We start from the raw sequence: 20355 nt of genomic DNA, 5'->3' as shown, positions 1-20355 counted from the left end.
AGCAGAAGTGGAATAGATCCCAAAGAGCTAGTCCAGAGTCCAAATTTTCAAAGATATTTTAAGGGTAAGTCACCCTGGGAGGTGGGAAACCTCCTTCGTTACTCAGGGTGTGTAAATATAAGGGCCTGGAGAATTAGCAAAAGCGTGGGTAGGGACGGACTATCACATTTCTCCAAAGATATTTTAGAGACAGACATTGGTTTTGCCACCAGGGGAGAAAATAAGTACCAGGAATGAATGTCACCTTCTTCTAACAGCAGTCAGCAAAAATAAACTGTGTGAACAATGCCCTCCCTTTGACTGTGGCCGAGGTGCCAGGTGGCATGGCCCAGCTGAGAGAGAGCAGCCCAAGGAAAGCCCTTCCTTCCCAAAGCTGAGCTCTACACAGTAAGTAGTTCAACCCTGCGAGGAGGGCCCAGATGCACACTGGACCCCAGTCTCTCACTTAAGCAAAGTAATTTTGGGGGTCTGCCTTTGGAAACTCTCCCTGCACCTCTCAACAATTGGTAGGGTAGGGAAGAAAGCGATGCTGAAGATTTTGTACTTCGGGCAGCAAGCCCCAAACAATTTGATTCAAGACTGCCTTTAGTTACACACACACACACACACACTCCCCCCCCTCCCCACACACACAGGAGTTTAGCTTTGGGGCCAGCCCTCGGCGGAAAAAGGATGTCACAACTTGACAAGACGGAGAAAGGTGGATGGCTCTGTCCCAACTCCTGCCTGCTTGCTGCTACGAAAATTCTTGCCCCCCACCCAAGAAACATGGCGGCAAGGTCTTCAGGGTTTCCCCAGACCGTCTGGTTCCATCTCAATGCTCGTTTCTCCCGTCAGCAGCTTCTACTTATCCCTGTCGAGTCTTTTCTGCACCCTCCATAAACCTCCATTCCAAGGGGAAAACAAACCATCCAAAAGATACCATTTCCAAACCCTTCTCCCCAAACCCTCCCACCTGGTAACCCCGCCTCTTCACGCAGCTGGAAAAGAGGATGCTGGGAGTTTGCCCAGAATTATTATTCTCCGGAAACCAAGGGGTCCTTCACAGATAAGGAGAGCTAAAGAATGTAGAGTTTTCTGGAGCACGTTAAATTACTGTGAACCAAATCCCACATCTGGAGTAGCTCCGGGGGCAGGAGTTTATGAACCACCAGCATGCTTTGATAGAAACAAGGCTCTTTGTTCATCCGGCTGTTCTTGTTTTTCACAATACCAAAGGTTTTGAAGCCTGCATGCGCCACCGGCGTCACCTTCAAAATCTCCAGACACATGCCAAGGAACACATCGTCAATCGGATACAGCTCTAGGGTTTCCGAGACCTTGTGGAGTTTTTGGGCCAGTAGACCGTCCATGACGAAGCCACCTCCTCCCGCGTAGGGTGGGTAATGGGGCTTGCTATACAACGCATTGGGGATGTAGTACTTATTTTCTTTCTTGCGGATGGGCCTAGCCTTGTAGAGGACATCTCCCACAAACAGGTCAGTCGCCTTTTGGTCCTCGAGGTACTCCAAGATGTTGTTTGGGCTGACGAACACGTCATCGTCCCCCTTGAATATATACCGGATACGGTCACAGTAGATGTTGAGCCACTTGAGGAAATGAACTTCCTTCAGGGTGAGGTTGAAAAAGCTGTCCAAGAAGTCCCACTGCAAGATGTCGCCATAAATGTGGTTCTCGTATTCCAACAGTTTTTGATAATTCGCCCTCTCCTCTACTTTGGAAGCAACGCCCAAGAGGAAGAGCGTGCGGATCTTCTTGCCATCCACCTCCTTCTCTCGGCCCCACGTCTTCCGGATGGCCTCCCGGCGGTCGTGTTGGGTGATGATTGACTTTACCACGACCAGCAAGTAGATGTCGTCACTGCATTTCTCCGGGTGATTGATGATCATGGGGAAGTACCGGCAGTGCCGGTAGAGCAAAAACTGCTGGAAATTGGGCTCCAGCCCTTTGAACCAGTCGTCTTTGCTGAAGTTGAGGTTGGCAGTGCAGTTGGTGGTGGTGATGTCCCAAGTTCTCACCTGCTTCTCCGTCGCTTCAGCGGCTTTGGTAACAGAACCCTCCTTCTTCCAGAAGTTGTTGGCGACCGAGAGGACGTTATCCCTCTTCTGAGCTTTGACAGGCTCTTGGGAAAGAAATTCTTTCGGTTGCTGGCCTTGGAGGAGCTGACTGGGTGTCATCCCTCTTTGCAGCACCGTCACTGTGACCACCAGCACAAAGGAGAACAGGACACTTTTGTAGACGGTTTTCTTCCTACAAAGAAAGGGAAAATGAATGAATCGAGGCTCATCCCCAAATCAAAGCTCCATGCAGGCGACCTAATATGTAGGATATTACCTAATACAGAGATTTGACCTGTCTTGTGCCTCCTTGTATATACACAGAGGAGGGGAAGATAGGTCACCCAGTAGCTCAGAAGCAATGCAGTACATGTGCCCAACTTCTGAATTTTCCTTCTGTGTGGTATGAGATAAGAGACAAGAGCTTTCCCCAAGTTCTCTGTATGTGCCAGAAGTCAGGGAGGGAGTCACTGCTCCACGATCTCTGTAATGCTCAGAGGTTTCTGGGTCTCTCTCCGCTCCCCTCCACCACTCATCTGGCTGGGAGGGGCAAGGCGGGGGGATCAGGCCCGTTTGGGGCCCAAATCAGCCCAGTGCAAAATGCACGCGAGTTCCCGGGCCTGCACAATGATGTCACTTCCTGGAAGTGATGTCATCACACAGGCTCCAGAGCTTGCGTGAAAAGAAGAGGTGAGTGCCAGGTCTCCCCCACACACACATCTGGAGGATAAGAGGGCCTGACAATTCTAGCCCAACCTGTGCTTGAGGAGGACTTCCACTGACAGAAGGCTACCCCTCCCAAGCCAGGCCACATTTATACTTCAGAAATTTGTCCTAACGTTCAACAAAAATCCACCCTCCTGGCACATCAGCCCATTTGATTTCTTCTGGCCTTCTGGAAGTTCTTTCCTGTAGAGCTTTCCACATGGAAGAAAGCACATGAAAAAGTATGATCAAAGCCTCACCTCAGCCTCCTCTTCTCTGGGCAGATCTAACTACAAATATTGAGGATAATTAAAAAACTCTGTACCCCACCTAAGCTACTTCCTGCTCTGAAGCCCGGGCCCTGGTTGAGGCAAGGTGGACCTCCTTGGGGCCAGAGACCACTAGTAAATGTTTTGTCTGTTGAACAGAGCACCCTCCAGGGAATATAGGATGAGAGGCGGTCCCACAAGTATGTCGATCCCAGTCCACTAAGAGCTTTAAAGGTCAAAACCAAAACCTATAGAGGGACTTACTCAAGGCAACCACATGGGAATTACATGGGACTTACTCAAGGCAACCACGAAGAAAAAAACAGGGTACATTGTACACAGGTTAACTCCACTGTATCTTGTGCAAAAAACTCCACTGTATTGTGTGCAAAAAGTCATGCCATGTGCTCAGCTCATGGGTAGACATGGGCACGAACAGGAAAAAAAACGAACATGGTGTTCGTTGTTCGTTGCCATCCACGAACAACGAACAATGAACATTGACTAACATGACCTGTTCATGAACATGTTCGTTGTTCGTTGTTCGTGGGGGGCAGCAGGCTGTCCTCCAGCCATCAAGATCCCTCCTGCACCACTCCCAGAAACCTTACCTGAGCAGACAGCAGGAAAGGTACCAGTAATAAATAATAGCGTGGCCCAGAGCGTGGCAGCAGCTCTGGAACTTGAAGGGGTAGATCCCTATCCCACCACGCACAAAAGAAATTCAAGCTCCAATGCACTTTCCCTGTCTATCAAAATGCCAACAGCAACTCTCTCCCTCTCCACTGTCTGCAAAGACTAGCCAGAACTGGGAGCCCCCCCTCCCCCCTGCTCTTTGCTTCCTTGTAACAAATTTGGAGCTCCACACTTGAAAGGAAGACCTGCCTATCAAGCTAAATTGGGCTTAGATTGGGGTTTCCAGGGCAACAGCAGGAGTTCAGACAGAGTTCAGACAATCCCTGCCTAAGTTGCCAAGGGAATTGATTGCAGGTGCCAGATTGGCTTGACGAACAACAATGAACGAGGCTTGCAACGACCACCTGTTCGTTTAGAATGGGGCCTCACCAACAGCTTGTTTGCGAACAGCTGATTGGGCTGTTCGTGGCTTTTTTTAGTTCGTATTGCTGTTTGTGCCCATCTCTACTCATGGGGCCGTCCTGTCCAGGGGCCGTCTTGTCCAGCACACAGTGGCCAACGGACTATACTGGCCAATGACAGAACCTAGAGGCTAAGGCCTTCCCCCTGATGTTGCCGCCTGGCACTGGTATTCACAAGTTGACTGAACGTGGAGCTTCCCCTTAGTCACCATGGCTAGTCGTCAGAGGCCTGTCCCTTCATAAATCTGTTTAATTCCCTTTTGTCAAGAGTCACAGACACATGTATCTCTTCTGATATATATCTGACAAAGGGAGCTTTGACTCTTGAAAACGCATTCCTTGGAAATCTAGTCGGTCTTCAAGGTGCTACTGGACCCAAAACTTGACATATATAAAACTCCCTTTCAATATCCGTTTCAGAATCACTTTTAAAATGACACCTCTTAATGCTCTGTTTATTTTCTCATACAGTCAAAAGAAAAAAAAGCAACTCATCTACGTCCGCTGTTAAGCCTCGGGATGTTAGCAGGGCCGTACCGGTAATTAAAAGCCCAAGCAACCATTGTGCCACTAACCTGTGAACGGATCGAAGCAAGTACAGATAAGGGGCACTGTAGCATTTGTTCAAAGTTCACAGAGCCTGACACCTTTCCAGGAATTACTCATAACTAGGAATCACCAGATAAAACACCCTATCGGTGGTCAAAATATAATATTAACCTTTTTAAAAAAATGAAACGAACTTAATGGCTTTCAACGTAGCATAGAGTTCTGCAGAAAGCAATAAATAAGGTTAATATTAAGCGGAAGGTGGCACTGATCCAAAGTTTATATGTAGGGCAATGGAAGCTAGAGGTTTCCCAGGTTATTTCGGGGTGCCAGAACTTTTGCAGCACAAGTCCACCTGGAGGGCAGGGTTCTCTAAATGCGGGGACATATGACATGTGGTGATGGAAGCCTTATTTTGAGGCACAGTATTGCTCAGTATTTGTGGTTGGATTTGCAAATAAGGAACTCGGGAGTGTGAATAAGGAACTGGGAACCAACTTCAGCCTCGGAGAAAGGTTCCCCAGCTCGGCTGGGTGGTGTCCCATTTCCACCAGCTCCCCTCCCCTCCTGCCTTCTGCAAAATCCCCCACATTCCAGGCAGCTGGGCTTTCTCCATGCACAGGCGCAAGAGGAGGGGGGAACATGCAGTCAGGTTTCTGTTTGCAGAGTGGGGCCTTCCCTAAATAGAAGAAACTCTGTTTTGCTGGCCAGCCATCCCAGCAAAGGATCTCCAGCCCAAAGCAAGACCGGGGCGTCATCAGGGGCTCTTTGATACTTCTGGAGATGAACAAGCGCACAGTGTGCAGGCCCTGTAAGAAATGCATCGCTCTCTCCCCTCCCCTCTCCCAGATGAGAACAGCAGGGTTTTTTTAGGTTTGCAACTGACCATGTATTTCTCTCAACTGCCCCACTCTCCCTCCCGATGCCTTGTCCGAAGAGTATAAATGTTGCCTTGCGAAAGCAGACCGGTTCCCATTTAAGACCTGTTTTGTCATTCAAAAGCATTCAGCTAGAGGAAAAAGAGGGGAAAGTCACAGGGAGGGTAGGGAGCCATTCCTCTTTGCCCCCAGCATCCGATACACTGCCTCTGTACCGGGATCCAGAGGAGTTAGCCACGTGAGTCTGTAGCTGCAAAATAGTAAAGAGTCCAGTAGCACCTTTAAGACTAACCAACTTTATTGTAGCATCTGACAAAGAGAGCTGTGGTTCTCAAAAGCTGACGATGCATCTGGCAAAGAGAGCTGTGGTTCTCAAAAGCTGACGATGCATCTGACAAAGAGAGCTGTGGTTCTCAAAAGCTGACGATTCATCTGACAAAGAGAGCTGTGGTTCTCGAAAGCTTTATACTACAATAAAGTTGGTTAGTCTGAAAGATGCTACTGGACTCTTTACTATTCTGTACAGGGAGGCTCTGTTTAACTCTCATGGTTAATAATCAACCCAAATCACTCCTCCATTAAATTTATGAGCAAGATTCGGGTTGAGTAGCCCCTTAAAGACCAACCTGATTTTCAGGGTATGAGCTTTTGAGAATCAAAGCTCCCCTTGTCAGATATAAGGAGCGGGAAAAGAAACCATTAAATGTATCTAATCCTTTCTTGCGGTGATTAATTGCACAGTTGCATTGATGAATTGCACAACTGCACACTGTGTGAAAAGGTACATCTTTTCAGCTCTGCACTTCTCATTAATCAGCGTTGCTATGCAGAGTTCTTGCACTGGAAGGGGAGGGTTTTCTTTTTCCACATTATTCCTAATTTTATAAACTTCTAACATTCCCCCACCCCCTGATCAGCAAGAAAGGGGAGCGATATCAGACTTCATTCAAATCAGCTAAGTGAAGCCCCAAAGAGGAAATATTTTGACATCCGAAACACAAATTATAGTAACAAATTTAAACTAGAACATCAGATTGGACCTCCTGGAACCAACAGGGGTGCTTTCCTTTGTCACAAGGACAGACTCGACCACGCTGCACTGAAAGAAAGGATTCCTTTAGCCAATGGATCCATCCGTTTCCAACCCAGCATTTTCTTGGGAAATAATAATGATAATAACATTTGATTTATATACTGCCCTTCAGGACAACTTAACACCCACTCAGAGCGGATCACAAAGTATGTTATTATGATCCCCACAACAACAATCACCCTGTGAGGTGGGAGGAGCTGAGAGAGCTCTGGAAGAGCTGTGACTGACCCAAGGTCACCCAGCTGGCTTCAAGCAGAGGAGTGGGGAATCAGACCCAGCTCTCCAGATTAGAGTCCCACGCTCTCAACCACTACACAAAACTGTCTCTCAAAGACTCAGGCATAAACCCGAAGATGACATCACACAACACAATTAATGCAGCTGGTTTAAATTTCATCTTTCTTTCCTGGAAGACCCACTAGAGGAAACTAGGGGAAGAAGTCTGGTTGTTATATATATATCCAAGTGGAGTGGCGGAGAGTGCCCTCAAGTTATAGCTGACTTATGGCGACCCCTGGTGGAGACTGCGTGGCAAGAGACTAACAGAGGTGGTTGGGCATTGCCTGCCTCTGCAACCCTGGTCTTTGTTGGAGGTCTCTCATCTAATGATTAGCCCTGATTAGCTTCTGAGATCTCCCGGGTTATTCGGGTCTGGGCATATATTCAAGTACAAAAGGGGAACTGGTCTTCAAGGCCACAATCAATGCTAGCTGCAGATATTTCCTTCCCGAGAAAAGGCATCAAAACAGTGCCTGAAGCCTTATTGGTTCTGTTGACCACCCCTCTCCCAACAGTACAGAAAGCCCCATATGTCCTGTGCCAAATAAGGCGCATATAACACCGCTCTTACGCAAGCTGCATTGGTTGCCAGTGGAGTACCGGATCAGATTCAAGGTTCTGGTATTGACCTATAAGGCCCTGTGCAGACTTGGGCCAGCGTATCTACGGGACCGTCTCTCCCCATATATTCCCCAGAGGACACTCCGATCAGGGGACAAACAGCTGTTGGTGGTCCCTGGCCCCAAGGAGGCCTGCCTAGCCTTGACTAGAGCCAGGGCCTTTTCGGTCCTGGCTCCCACCTGGTGAAACGCTCTGTCTGCTGAGATCAGGGCCCAGCAGGACCTACTATCCTTCCACCAGGCCTGCAAGACAGAGTTGTTCCGCCAGGCATATGGCTGAGGCTGGGCTTCCGCCAGCCTGAAAAAAGGGGTGTATAAAATCTTAACCCTCCCTGTGAAGGCTGTCCACCATCCTGTTTTAAATGTGTATTAATAGAAATACACTGCTGTGTTAATTTTTTGTTTATTTATTTATTCAATTTATATATCGCCCATCCCCAGGGGCTCTGGGCGGTGAAGAGTTAAAATCGATAAAAACAAAATAAAATCAATATACAAATAATAAAACAAATTAACAAGGTGCAGTGGTGGGGAGAACCTTCCCCACCCCAAAGGTGGGAGGCCGACATGGCACCGCCCCCTTCGATCATCAAACGCCTGGCGGAACAGCTCTGTCTTACAGGCCTGGCGGAACGATAATATGTCCCGCTGGGCCCGGGTTTCCATTGACAGAGCGTTCCACCAGGCTGGGGCCAGGACTGAAAAGGCCCTGGCCCTGGTTGAAGTGAGGCGGGCTTCCTTAGGGCCGGGGACCACAAGTAAATATTTATTCGCTGATCGGAGCGATCTCCGGGGAACGTACAGGGAGAGGCGGTCCCGAAGATATGCCAGTCCCAACCCACTCAGGGCTTTAAAGGTAAGAACCAACACTTTGAACCTGATTCGGAATTCAACCGGAAGCCAGTGCAGCTGGCGCAGGACAGGTGTGATGTGTGACTGGTAAGGTATACCAGTCAGGACCCGTGCCGCCGCATTCTGGACCAGTTGTAGTTTCCGGATCAGGCCCAGGGGTAGCCCAGCATAGAGTGAGTTACAGTAACCTAGCCTGGAGGTGACCGTTGCATGGATCACTGTAGCCAGGTCCTGGGGCGTCAGGTAGGGGGCAAGTTGCCTGATCTGACGAAGATGATGTTTTAATGCAGATGAATTTTTATTGCATTTTAATATGTTGTTATCCACCCTGAGCCCGCTCGCAGGGAGGGCGGAATAGACATTTGAAATAAATAAATAAATAGGTCATCCTGAATTCTCAGGAGTTTGAATATATGAAGCTACCTTATACTGAATCGGATTACCAGTCCATCAAGGTCAGAGCTGTCTACTCAGACTGGTAGCAGCTCTCCAGGGTCTGGTCTCAGTTGGAAACCTTTCCCCTCATTTTTTACCTAATGTTTTTAACTGGAGATGCTGGGGATTGAACCAAGAGCCTTCTGCATGCCAAGTGGGTGCTCTCCCACTGAGCCACAGCCACTCCCCTTTTCAACTCCTCCCTTTTCCCCTTACATCGAGATTTATACTTGAAAGACTCCTGGTGTAAGTAGCACCAAACATTGACACACACCTCCCACCCAAGATTTCCCAGTACGATCCCCCCTCCTATTTGAAAAAGTGGATTGTAACCTGCAAAAGTTCTTATTGAAATAAAAGTTCGTTATTCCTCTCTTTCACAAGAGTTTGGCCATAAGCAATGATACCCTTCCCCGGTGTAGTGTGGTGGTTAGAGAATCAGACAAGCATCTGAGAGACCAGGGTTCAAATCCCCATTCTGCCATGGAAGCTTGCTGGGTGACTGTGTGTCAGTCACACTCGTAGCCTAACCTACCTCCCAGGGTTGTTGTGGGGATAAAATGAAGGAGAGGAGAATGATGTACGCTGGGATATAAATTAAAAATTAGGTAAAATCTCTGGTCTCAGTGATAAAGTTAGACTAGATTATCTCCTATCTGATAAGAATGCCAAGATTACCCATCAGGTAGCCAGATATTGTCTGGTGTCTCAGAAATATACTTCACTGTAACTAGGGCTGTTCTCACACATCTCGGCATAGTGCTAAACTCACGGAAGGAGGACGTCTTCATGGCGCAATTTCTGACATCATCGTGCCACGATCCCATTTTCGTGGCGCGATGATGTCAGAAATCGCGCCATGAAGACGCCCTCCTTCCGTGAGTTTAGTGCTATGCCAAGACTTGTGAAAACGGCCTTGATCCTAATTTTAAATTGTTTTATTTGCTCTACTGTATGCCTTGAATTTCTTCAGTGTAAATGTGTTATATGATTGGTCAAATGACCATAAATAAATTAAATGAATGAATGAATTAAAAAATTTAAAATCATTAAAAAATAAATCATATTTTTTAAAAAAAATAAATATCATTAAAATTAAATCATAATTTTTTTTAAAAAAAATGAAAAATTAATTTTAACTTCCTAGTCAGGATACGAATGGGAAGAGAGCCACTGCCGTCACTTTGTTCCTGCATATACTATCCATTTATTCAACACAAACAACTCAGCCATGCCAGACGACGCTGCCCGAGTGCCAGCGCCTGTCTCAAACCCTGGGGGCAGCCAGATCTGGCAATGGGCTAAGCAGCAACCCCGCACTTGCCAGAGCCACCCTTTGCAAAGGGCTTGACCAAAAGGGACAGAAAGCCAAGAGCAGGCTGAAGTCAACCAGGAGTCTTGGTGAGAAAGGCGAGCTATAGACAAAGCAGGTGAAATAAATGAAGTTGTAGGGGCAGCTGCCCCTTGTCCTGCCTGCCGTGCATATGAACTGCAGTTGTGCCTGTCAAAGCAAAATAACAACAACAACAACAAGCCAGACTCAGCTGGTGCTTTAGGAACTTCTGCTGGACATTGATTATAAGGACCCCCTTTTCCACTCCTTGTATCTGATGAAGGGAGCTCTGACTCTCGAAAGCTCCTACCCTGGAAATCTAGTTGGTCTTTAAGGTGCTCCTGGACCCACATCTTGCTCTTCTACTACAGACCAACATACCCACCTGAAACTGCTGGGCACTGAGAAACAGAACCAACTCCAGTGTTACGCTGGTGTAAATGGGCATTTGGAGAAGGGAGGGGGTGGGACTGAGGCTTGTTTTCCAGGCAAAGATGCTACAGAAATGAGAATGGCCCAGTTAGATTAGGGTTATCGGAGGGTAACCTGGTCCAAGGCCCAGAGAAAAAAGGAAATGAGGACTGAAGTTATAAAAAGAGCTTGTAAAAGCAAATCTGGGCTAGGCCAGTGTGCATAAAGTCCAAACAGCCCAGGAGCAAGTCTAGCCCAAAGGGCTACTGGGCTCAGACCCGGCCTGCGGTGGCAAGGACAATTCGTGTAAGCTCCCCCTTCACCCCCTCCCGTGCTACAACTGACTGGATCAGAGACATATGGGCCTGGCACTTAGCTGACACCTGGCCCCTAGTGAAATGGGTGGGACTAGGACTTCCCTTGCCCCCAGGGGCAAACTCGGCGGGCTCTTCTCTCTCGTGTGCACTTCTATCCTTTTTCAAAGGAGCTGAGATCAGCATATATCATCAGTCTCCATTTTATCCTCACAACGACACTGCAAGGAAGCTTGGTCGAAAGAAAAGGGACAGCTCAAGGCCACAAAGCGAGGTTCACAGCAGAAAAGGAGTTTGAAACAGGATTGCCAAGACGGTAGTCCTCTAACCACTAGACGATACTGACTCTCCCCACTTGCTGTCTGAAATAATGCAAACTGTTTTTCCACATATGTAGAAAAGGCTTGCAAAGTAAGCCAATACAAGTCCCCATTTCACAGGTGACCAGGTGTGAGATAGTGACTTGTCTAAGACCATCAACCGAGTTTGACGGAAGCAAGGTTGAATTCATGTGTGTCATAGCTGGACTAGTGTCACTGATACAGCAATTCAATCTGAAATGCCCGTTCTATATCCTCCAACCGGATATGAAAGATGACGCAACAGAGAACAATTCTTTTTATTATACTTCTATCCCGCCTTTCTTTCATCAAGGGATTTGATGTGGTTTGTCCCATCCGCTGGCCAGACACACCCAGACTCCACTTTCTGTTCTGACCAACTATATGCCGGCACTAAGGATATCTTTCCATTTCAGACTCCTGTGGATATCTTTCAAACTAGCTCTGGATCTCAATAACTGTGCCACATTTTGTAGAGGGAAAAAAATCTCACCGGTAGCAACTTTTCCCCTGGTAAAAACTGCTATTTCCTGCTGCCCGGTTGGAAATTAGTTTTTTCCCCAGGAAACTGCCAATTCTGACTGCACAGCAGTTGAGAAGAACTTTTTAAATTATTATTGTATTTTAATATGTTGTTATCCGCCCTGAGTCCGCTCGCAGGGAGGGCGGAATAGAAATTTGAAATACAAATAAATAAATAAAAGCAAGCCTAAAACAAAGTAGTTGCTATATTCAAATGACTCCAATCCAGAACGCCAGATTTAATCCAGGGTTCAAACCACTTTAGATTTCCGTCTTCTCATTTCAGCACGACGACGTGGGCAGCTCATGGCAACCTTTACTGCCTGCCAGTGTCGATTTCCTCCAAGCAGTAAAGTGAGAGTAATGACCTCGAGAAGAGATTTCGATAAGACCTTCAGAACAATTTGTGAGATAAGAAGCTATATCCATAAAATGGATTCCTGTTATCAGAGTGAGGTGAGGAGAAAAAGGAAAAACTGTACGCTTTCTTGTCATAAAACAAGGTGGCAAAATCAAAAGGAAGGAGCTTTACATGTTTTGAAGATACTGCAAAACGTAACAACTCTGGGCATGGAGCAGGGGGCACTGGGGCAGTCATGTGTGTGTGTGTGTGGGGGGGGTAGTTGTGAATTTCCTGCATTGTGCAGGGGGCTGGACTAGATGACCCTAGAGATCCCTTCCAACCCTATGATTCTATGAAAAACAACAACATTTGAATTATATACTGCCCTTCAGGACAACTTAACACCCACTCAGAGCGGTTTACAAAGGATGTTATTTTTATCCCCACAACAGACACTCTGTGAGGTAGGTGGGGCTGAGCTCCAAAGAGCTGTGACTGACCCAAGGTCACCCAGCTGGCTTCAAGCGGAGGAGAGGGAAATCAAACCTGGCTCTCCAGATTACAGTCCTGCTGCTCTTAACCAAACTGCCATTCTTAACCCCCCTCCCTCTACTGGGACTCAAAACTGCTGGGAGGGACTTTGGATTAAGGAAATGCCACGAAGAGGCAGAGTTAAGTCCCCCTTCTGTAGTACCATGGCCCTGATCTCTATCTAACCCCTCCACGATGACCAGGGACAAACAAGACATGAAATTTCAGTCAAGGAAAACCAGGGCCATGTGTCGTTTGGCACTTGCTGCAGTTTCAGGCATGGCTGCACAGCTACCAGTAGCTGCTCCAGCTTGGCGTAATGGCATTGTCTGAAGTTGGCTGGGCGCTAATCCACAACAGTCCCATTTCAGAGACAGTTTGGTGTAGTGGTTAAGAGCAGCAGGACTCTAATCTGGAGAACCGGGTTTGATTCCCTACTCTTCCCCTTGAAGCCAGCTGGGTGACCTTGGGTCAGTCACAGCTCTCTTGGAGCTCTCTCAGCCCCACTCACCTCACAGGGTGATTGTCATGGGGATAATAACAACATACTTTATGATCCGCTTTGAGTGGGTGTTAAGTTGTCCTGATGGGCGGTATACAAATTGAATGTTGTTGTTATTCACCAGTGGCCCTCCAGTACAGTGGCCCACTGGGAACTTTTCCAGGAAGTTAAAAGGGCCTGCCGATTACTTCTGGAAGTGTCCCTGCCTCTACAAGATTTATACAACAGTTTTTAAATGTAACTTATAGCTGATCTTCTTGACATAAACGGCGATGATTTATCTCAAGAGGCTTGGAAAACACCATCTGGATGGGCCAGGGGTAGAGCCGTTTCTGTTCTCTTAGGCAAAAGTAATTAAAAACTTGAGGCTCACTGGGTCAGAACAGAGCCATCTAATTTAGCATCTTGTTCCAATATTGCCCAGCTGTGCTTCTGGGAAGCTGTAAGCAGGTCATGAATGCAACTTTTCTGCTCTATCATTTGGCTCCAGCATCTGGTATTCTGAGGTATACCCTCTGGGAGTCTCTCTACACAAGACATCTTATACAAGAACACTCAACTGTCAGGAGATGCAATGTTAGCAGGGAAGCGTAGTTTAAAAAGACAGAGCCTTTGGCTCTGTCACCTCTCTACACAAGGATTTTCACCTCTCTACACAATTTTCACCTCTCTACACAAGGAGGAGATCCCTCCTCAGAGGGTTTGTTAATTTCATCTTCACCTCTCCAAGGGGAGGTAAAATTGACAAAGCCTCTGGGAGGCGAAGATGAAATTAACAAACCCTCTGAGGAGGGATCTTCGCCAGCTCTGTCTTTTTAAACTACACTTCCTGGCTAACAATGTGTCTTCCTACCCTTGAGCATTCTCATGTAAGATGTCTTGTGTACAGAGACTCTCTGACCGTGAAGGCTCTGTTTACTGTCATGGTTAATAGCCATGGATAGACCTGCCCTCTGTGAATGGGAGTCCCTAATATGGTATAGTCATGGCTAAATTGTTGGGTTAGGGCTAGTTTCAAATCCACAAAGTTCAATGGGTGCCCAAGCAAATCACTCTTAGCCTGGCTCACAGACCATAGACTTCACCACTACGTTGCCTTACATATTATCCGTTGCTTTAAATATGTACTCCTATGTACTACCTGTGCTTTATGCTATCTAATGTCCATCCCAGAACTGATTTATGTTCTGTTTCAGCAACTCTTCAACTTGATATTGGATCCCTGCTAATGCTATGTCTTTGTAAACTTGTCTTTATTGTCCCTACGGCACTGTTTATGGAAATGTCCTTGACGCTGTGTGGAAATGTCCTTGATATTGACTGTACTAACCTCACACTGTGTAATCCGCCTTGAGTCTCAGTGAGAAAGGCAGACTATAAATGACATAAATCAAGTTGTTGTGAGGGAACAGATTAGAGGAATTACTAGACAAAAATATATATATTCTCTTTCCAAAGGGAAAAGACACAATGCAAGAAAAAAAATAGGAAAGCTTTTACTCCGCTTTTGGGGAACAAGCAAGGAGGGACAGCAAATGCTCAACTTTCCAAGGAACGCCACAAATATACGCAATTCTGTTTCACGAAAACCACGTAACTTGCTGTTGTAGAAAACTGCACTGAACGGGCCACCAGATTATCATCACGTGTTTCACTGAAAAAATGGCAGACTGATGCACAGTTAAGTCATTAAGAGTCCAGTAGCACCTTTAAGACTAACCAATTTTATTGTAGCATAAGCTTTCGAGAATCAAGTTCTCTTCGTCAGATGCCTGATCAAAACTGGACAGATACCAAAGGAGATGTTTACATTTCCAAGCAAAGGAATGTTTTGATTGCCTCCACGCGAATTGCATTCTGTCCCCTTGTGATATATGTCCCCTTCTTTCCTCTCTCTCTGTCTTCTCCCCTCCTCTTCTGTATCTGTCCAGTTTTGATCAGGCATCTGACGAAGAGAACTTGATTCTCGAAAGCTTATGCTACAATAAAATTGGTTAGTCTTAAAGGTGCTACTGGACTCTTTTTGATTTTGCTGCTACAGACTAACACGGCTAACTCCTCTGGATCTATGAGTTAAGTCATTGACACACAACAGTGGTTCAATTCTGCATTTTGCTGATTAGGGAAAGGCCTCTCATTTTGAATGGGAAACGTTGTCTGCAGTTAGGTTAACAATGCATATAAGCAATGATATAAAAAAAATATTTGTGAGTTTGTGCCTTGAATACAAGAGGCAGACGTTAAGGAAAGTAGAAATGTCCACAAAAGTAAGAGGTTTCACTGAAACGGCAGCGCAAATAGTAAAGAAATAGTTTATTGCTGACAATGATTGCCAGTTTGGTGTAGTGGTTAAGAGCGCGGGACTCTAATCTGGAGAGCCAGGTTTGATTCCCCACTCCTCCACTTGAAACCAGCTGACCGTGGGTCACTCAGAGCTCTCTCAGCCCCACCCACCTCACAGGGTGTTTTATTGTGGGCAGGGCTTTTTTTCTGGGAAAAGAGGTGGGGGAACTCAATAGGTTGCCCTCGGAGAAAATGGTCACATGGCTGGTGGCCCCACCCCCTGATCTCCAGACAGAGGGGAGTTGAGATTGCCCTCCGCGCTGCAATCTCAACTCCCCTCTGTCTGGAGATCAGGGGGCGGGGCCACTAGCCATGTGACGATTTTCAAGAGGTTCCAGAACTCCGTTCCACCGCGTTCCAGCTGAAAAAAAGCCCTGGTTGTGGGGATAATAATGACATACTTTGTAAACCGCTCTGAGTGCGCATTAGGTTGTCCTGAAGGGCAGTATATAAATCAAATGTTATTATTTATTATTATTAATAATAAAGGCAAAAAAGCAATGGCTGTCCCTACCGTGTGGCAATCTGGGGTACATTGCCTCCAAACATAGTTCCACCTTCCATCATGGCCAATAAACCTACCTTTTGTGAATTTGCCCAAATCTCTTTTTTTTAAAACCCTCTTGTAGCAGTGAGTTCCATGATTAATCAAGGCAAACAACAGAAAATTGGCACGAGTCCCTCGAAAAACTTTCATTTCTGATCTGGTTCTGGTACCACTAACTTCAACACCACAACCAGGTCAGGGAAACACCATAATCCACCCATTCTCACCATCGCCCAGCCCAGTTTACAGCAGTAGAGGGAGACGCTGGAGCCAACCCGCGTCTTTTCCTGAAAGGTGAACGCTGACTCGAGAAGAGAACACATGGAGAGTACGAGAGGGGCTCGAACAGAGAGACCCTTGTATGCTAAAGGCCCGAGTCACAGAATGTAAATATGACTTTAACGGAGTAAAGGCGGAACCAGCATTTCAAATTTTAAAGAAACCAATCCCAAAAAAGAGGCCTGTTTCATCAGCAGGAGAAAGAAAAGAGAGAGAGCTGGCTGAGGCACAGGGCAGAATGCAACCGAAGGCTAAATGCGTTTGAAATAGTTGGAAATGCCAACAAATAGGGCAGGAAACAGACCCGGGAAATTCATCCTATGTAATACTTCAGGCACTTCACACAACAATATCCTTAAGGCAGGTTAGTATGATCAACTCCTGCATTTCAGATATGAGGACGAGAGACCAGCAGCCGTTTGAGGCCACCGAGTCACCTTGGGGACAAAGTAAGATTGGAATCGGAGATTTCATGTCTCACTGCTATCTCTCCATCTGTGGCATGCAAGAGCCCGTGGTAAATTCCTAATAAAGGAGATAATTGCTAGGATTCCCGCTTGTCCAGGAGCTATGTCCATCACCGAGATGCGGGGAGGGGAGTTAAACGGTGAGAAGATGAATATTTCATTCTTGCTCAGAGGAAGAAGAGGGCTGATCCAAGCATTTGACGAACAGGCTCTGCAACCCAATTCTGGCTCATTTGAAACTTTCACCCCATCCTCTTGATAAGAGTGGGTCCCTCTTGGCATCATCAATAAAATACTGTTAACCATGACTAGTGTTCAGTACAGGTGACTTTATTCAAAACTGTTTATGGGGATGCTTTTTTAAAAAGTCACGTTAGCAGCCTGGTTTTAACTGATACAGTAAAAAAAAAGGCTCCTACTGTGCCTTTTAAAGTATCAAACATTGTGTGAATGACACAAGGAGTCTGGGAAGTACAAAAGTTAGTCGGGCTTCATTTAGGGGGGCAGCCCCCTTTCCCACTCATAAAGACCACCCCCTTATCACTCCGCCATCAGGATAAGAAAATGCTAATTAATTTCTGGCATTTACACAGAAAAGGAGAATGGAATTAACCAGGCCATTTCTTTTCCAGGGGTGATACAAGCAGTTCGAGTGAAATCAACGCCGGCTCCACACATCAGATGAAGCGTTTCTAGGAGATTAAACTTAAACAAAACCTCAGCGAGGATCTACGGAATGAAACTTAAACCTGTGCATTGAAAAGATAAGGATTTGCTGCCATCACGTGGGCTCCCAGAAGAGACAGCAGTCTCCAAAGCGAGTGTCTGTCTCAATTCACAACAGGCAGAGCCGCTTTCCAGAGACTCGGACCACATTGGCCGTCTTCTCCGGCATTGTCTGCTCCAACCGGCTGTGACCCGGTAAGATCTCAGGCAGAGAAGAATCGCTTTCTAGCTCTCTACAATCCCAGATCTTCTTTATTAGACATGTCAGGATGGAACCAAGCGCCTTCTGCACGCCAAGCATGTGCTCTGCCGCTGAGCTACAAGCCCTGTGGCAGAATTTAGATTTCCCGTTGTGTTAGGATGTGAAGGAGGCTATCCTTAGAAGATGCCAGTCCGAAAGACTTCCAATATGAAACACGCCATAGGCCTTTGATCTCTCATCCAACATATGCCAAAGGAGCAGAAAGGTTTGAACTAAGCATCATATTCCTAGGCTGGGGCGAACAAATCAAAGGCCTTCGCTCTCTGCCCCATGTTTCATTCCCAGGTTCTGCCCAAAAAGAAATCTCTTGCTCTACTGCTACCTCCCATTCCAAAACTGATAGACTTGGGGGGCGGGGGGGGGAATGCCTTCCCCAAAAACACAGCGTAAAAGTCCAGAACGGAGGACAGAAAACGGATTTTGGGAAAGAGGACACAATGCCAACGGCCTCACGTTGCCTCCTCTGGAAAAGGTTAGAAAAGAGATCCATGATCTATTACAGACCCAAAGATCAGTTTCTGATGGGATTTCTTTGGGTCCAGTAGCACCTTAAAGTCCAACTAGATTTCCAGCATAGGAGCTTTCGAGAGTTAGTTAGACAAGGAGTACCGATCCCACAAAATGTGTACTCCATCAAGAGATGCGTAATCGGGACCACTTAACACAGATTATTTAAAAAAAACCCTAGAATTATGTTTTTCTTTTATGCGTTTAAATACTTATTTAAAAAGCAGGGAGGTCCTCAAGTCAAAAGAAAAACGCACAATTTACAAACCATGCAAGAGTGACATTAGCCCCACTTTAAAAAAAAATCATATTGGTTCTTCTCTCTCCAAGAAAGGCAGGATGGGGTACCTGGGGGTTAGCCCCATTTTGCTTTCACAACACCCCTGCACTGTATAGCTCAGGACGTGAGACTGCAACTGGCCCAGTGTGACCGAATTTCTTCTAGGAAATTCCAGCAAAGATATTTGCCTGTGCTTTAGACCCAGAGGAGTTAGCCCTGTTAGTCTGTAGTAGCAAAATAGTAAAGAGTCCAGTAGCACCTTTAAGACCAACCAACTTTACCGTAGCATAAGCTTTCGACAACCACAGTTCTCTTCATCAGTTGGTTAGTCTTAAAGGTGCTACTGAACTCTTTACTATTTTGCCTGTGCTTTCCGAGCAACGGCTACAGTCTTAAACTCACTTACTTGAGTGTAAGCCCCACTGAATTCAGAAGGGCTTACTTCTGAGTAAACACACTTTGGAGCACCCTTAAGTCCCCCACACTACATGACCACATCCATGCAGAGAAGTTTGCATTTTATTAGCACCAACACTAAAAGCGAACAGCGAGCGCCAGTTATGTTGGACTGAAACGGAACGCCACTGAAGCCTGGACATGAATCCGGGAGGCTTTCTGAATGGTTTGATTTCAGTTCGCTTCTTCTGCCAGGCTGGGCATCAGCCCGCATTGCCAGCGTTTATTTTAAACAATTCCCGGCTATATTAAAGACTAATCTTCAGTACAAGAGGGCCATAAGCTGACTGAGTCCCAGGGGAAGCCCCCGGAACGCTACAGCACCTTATGGGTTCGACAAGTCAGAATTCCAACAGATAGAGCAAGCTCAACAAGTCAGAAATCCAACAGATAAAGCTGATCTTCATCTCTTTGTTTCCATGTTATAAAGCAAGCAAGGGATTTTCTCCTACCTTACAAAACAGGTTGAGTGACATCTTTTTAGTCTTCCCCCCTCCCCAATAAGAATTCTACATAGCTCAAAAACTTGCATTCTGCCAAGCCCGGGGAGGTTTTCCAGAGGAGAAAAAAGAGAAAAAGGAAGGGGGGAATTTGGTTGTTCCGGCAGTCCTGGCTCAGGCAAAAAGCTTGCCTAAAGTTTTCCAAGTTTGAAAAAGCAAGAGTTGGGTCCAGTAGCACCTTCAAGACCAACTAGATTTCCAGGGTGACCTGAAGGTGGGGGCTTTGACTCTCAGAAACTTACACCCTAGGACTCTACTTGCTCTCTAAAGTCTCAAATCCTCCAGACTCGAATCTGGCTGGGTTCTAAGGCACTACTGGACCCGAATCTCTGCTGCAGTCCAATAGGGCTCCGCACCTGGAACTAACCGTGCAATCCTATGAAGAGTTACCCCAGTCCAAGCCCGCTGATTTCAATGAGCTTGGGCTGGAGTAACTCTTCAGAGGATTGCACTGTAAGCCTAAAGGAAGCCGGAGGACCCTCGGGGGCGAGCAGAGACAAAGAGTGGGGCGAGAGGGGCGCCAGGGACGCGCCGAGGGGGCGCGCAAAGCGCCGCGCCGCGCACTCACCACTGGAACATGCTGGAGGAGGCTCCGGCTTCGGCGCTGCAGAGGCGGCCGGGCGGGAGAGGCGAGGCGAGGCGCTGCGGGCTGGAGCTGCCGGGCTGCCGCGGAGCGCCAGAGTGGCCGCGGCCCCGCTGCGTCCCGCCTCGCTCGGGATCCTCCCCTCGGGCCAAGGTGGAGCCAGAGCGGGCGCTATAAAGGCGGCAGGTGGGCTCTGCTTAACCCTGCCCGCGCCGGCCTGGCTGCGCGCCCGCCGCGCTCTTTCCCCGGAGGGCACGGGGTTGCCAACCGCCAG

At 47.1% G+C, this 20355-nt stretch overlaps 1 protein-coding gene across 1 annotated transcript; it reads right to left on the bottom strand.

Moving 5' to 3' along the window:
* Window positions 1–967: 967 nt before the first annotated feature.
* On the bottom strand, window positions 968–20127 carry B3GNT7 (UDP-GlcNAc:betaGal beta-1,3-N-acetylglucosaminyltransferase 7). Its single transcript, XM_054983521.1, has 2 exons — window positions 20067–20127; window positions 968–2250 (listed from the first exon to the last, which is right to left on the bottom strand). Exons 1-2 carry the CDS (start codon window positions 20075–20077, stop codon window positions 1059–1061), a joined length of 1203 nt encoding a protein of 400 aa, XP_054839496.1. The 5' UTR covers window positions 20078–20127; the 3' UTR covers window positions 968–1058.
* Window positions 20128–20355: the final 228 nt, after the last annotated feature.

Source organism: Eublepharis macularius, chromosome 6, assembly GCF_028583425.1.
Source record: "Eublepharis macularius isolate TG4126 chromosome 6, MPM_Emac_v1.0, whole genome shotgun sequence".
In the NCBI taxonomy this organism is placed as follows: Eukaryota; Metazoa; Chordata; class Lepidosauria; order Squamata; family Eublepharidae; genus Eublepharis; species Eublepharis macularius.
The sequence above is the reverse complement of the archived record's forward strand: the minus strand, read 5'-3'. Positions and strand labels throughout refer to the sequence as shown.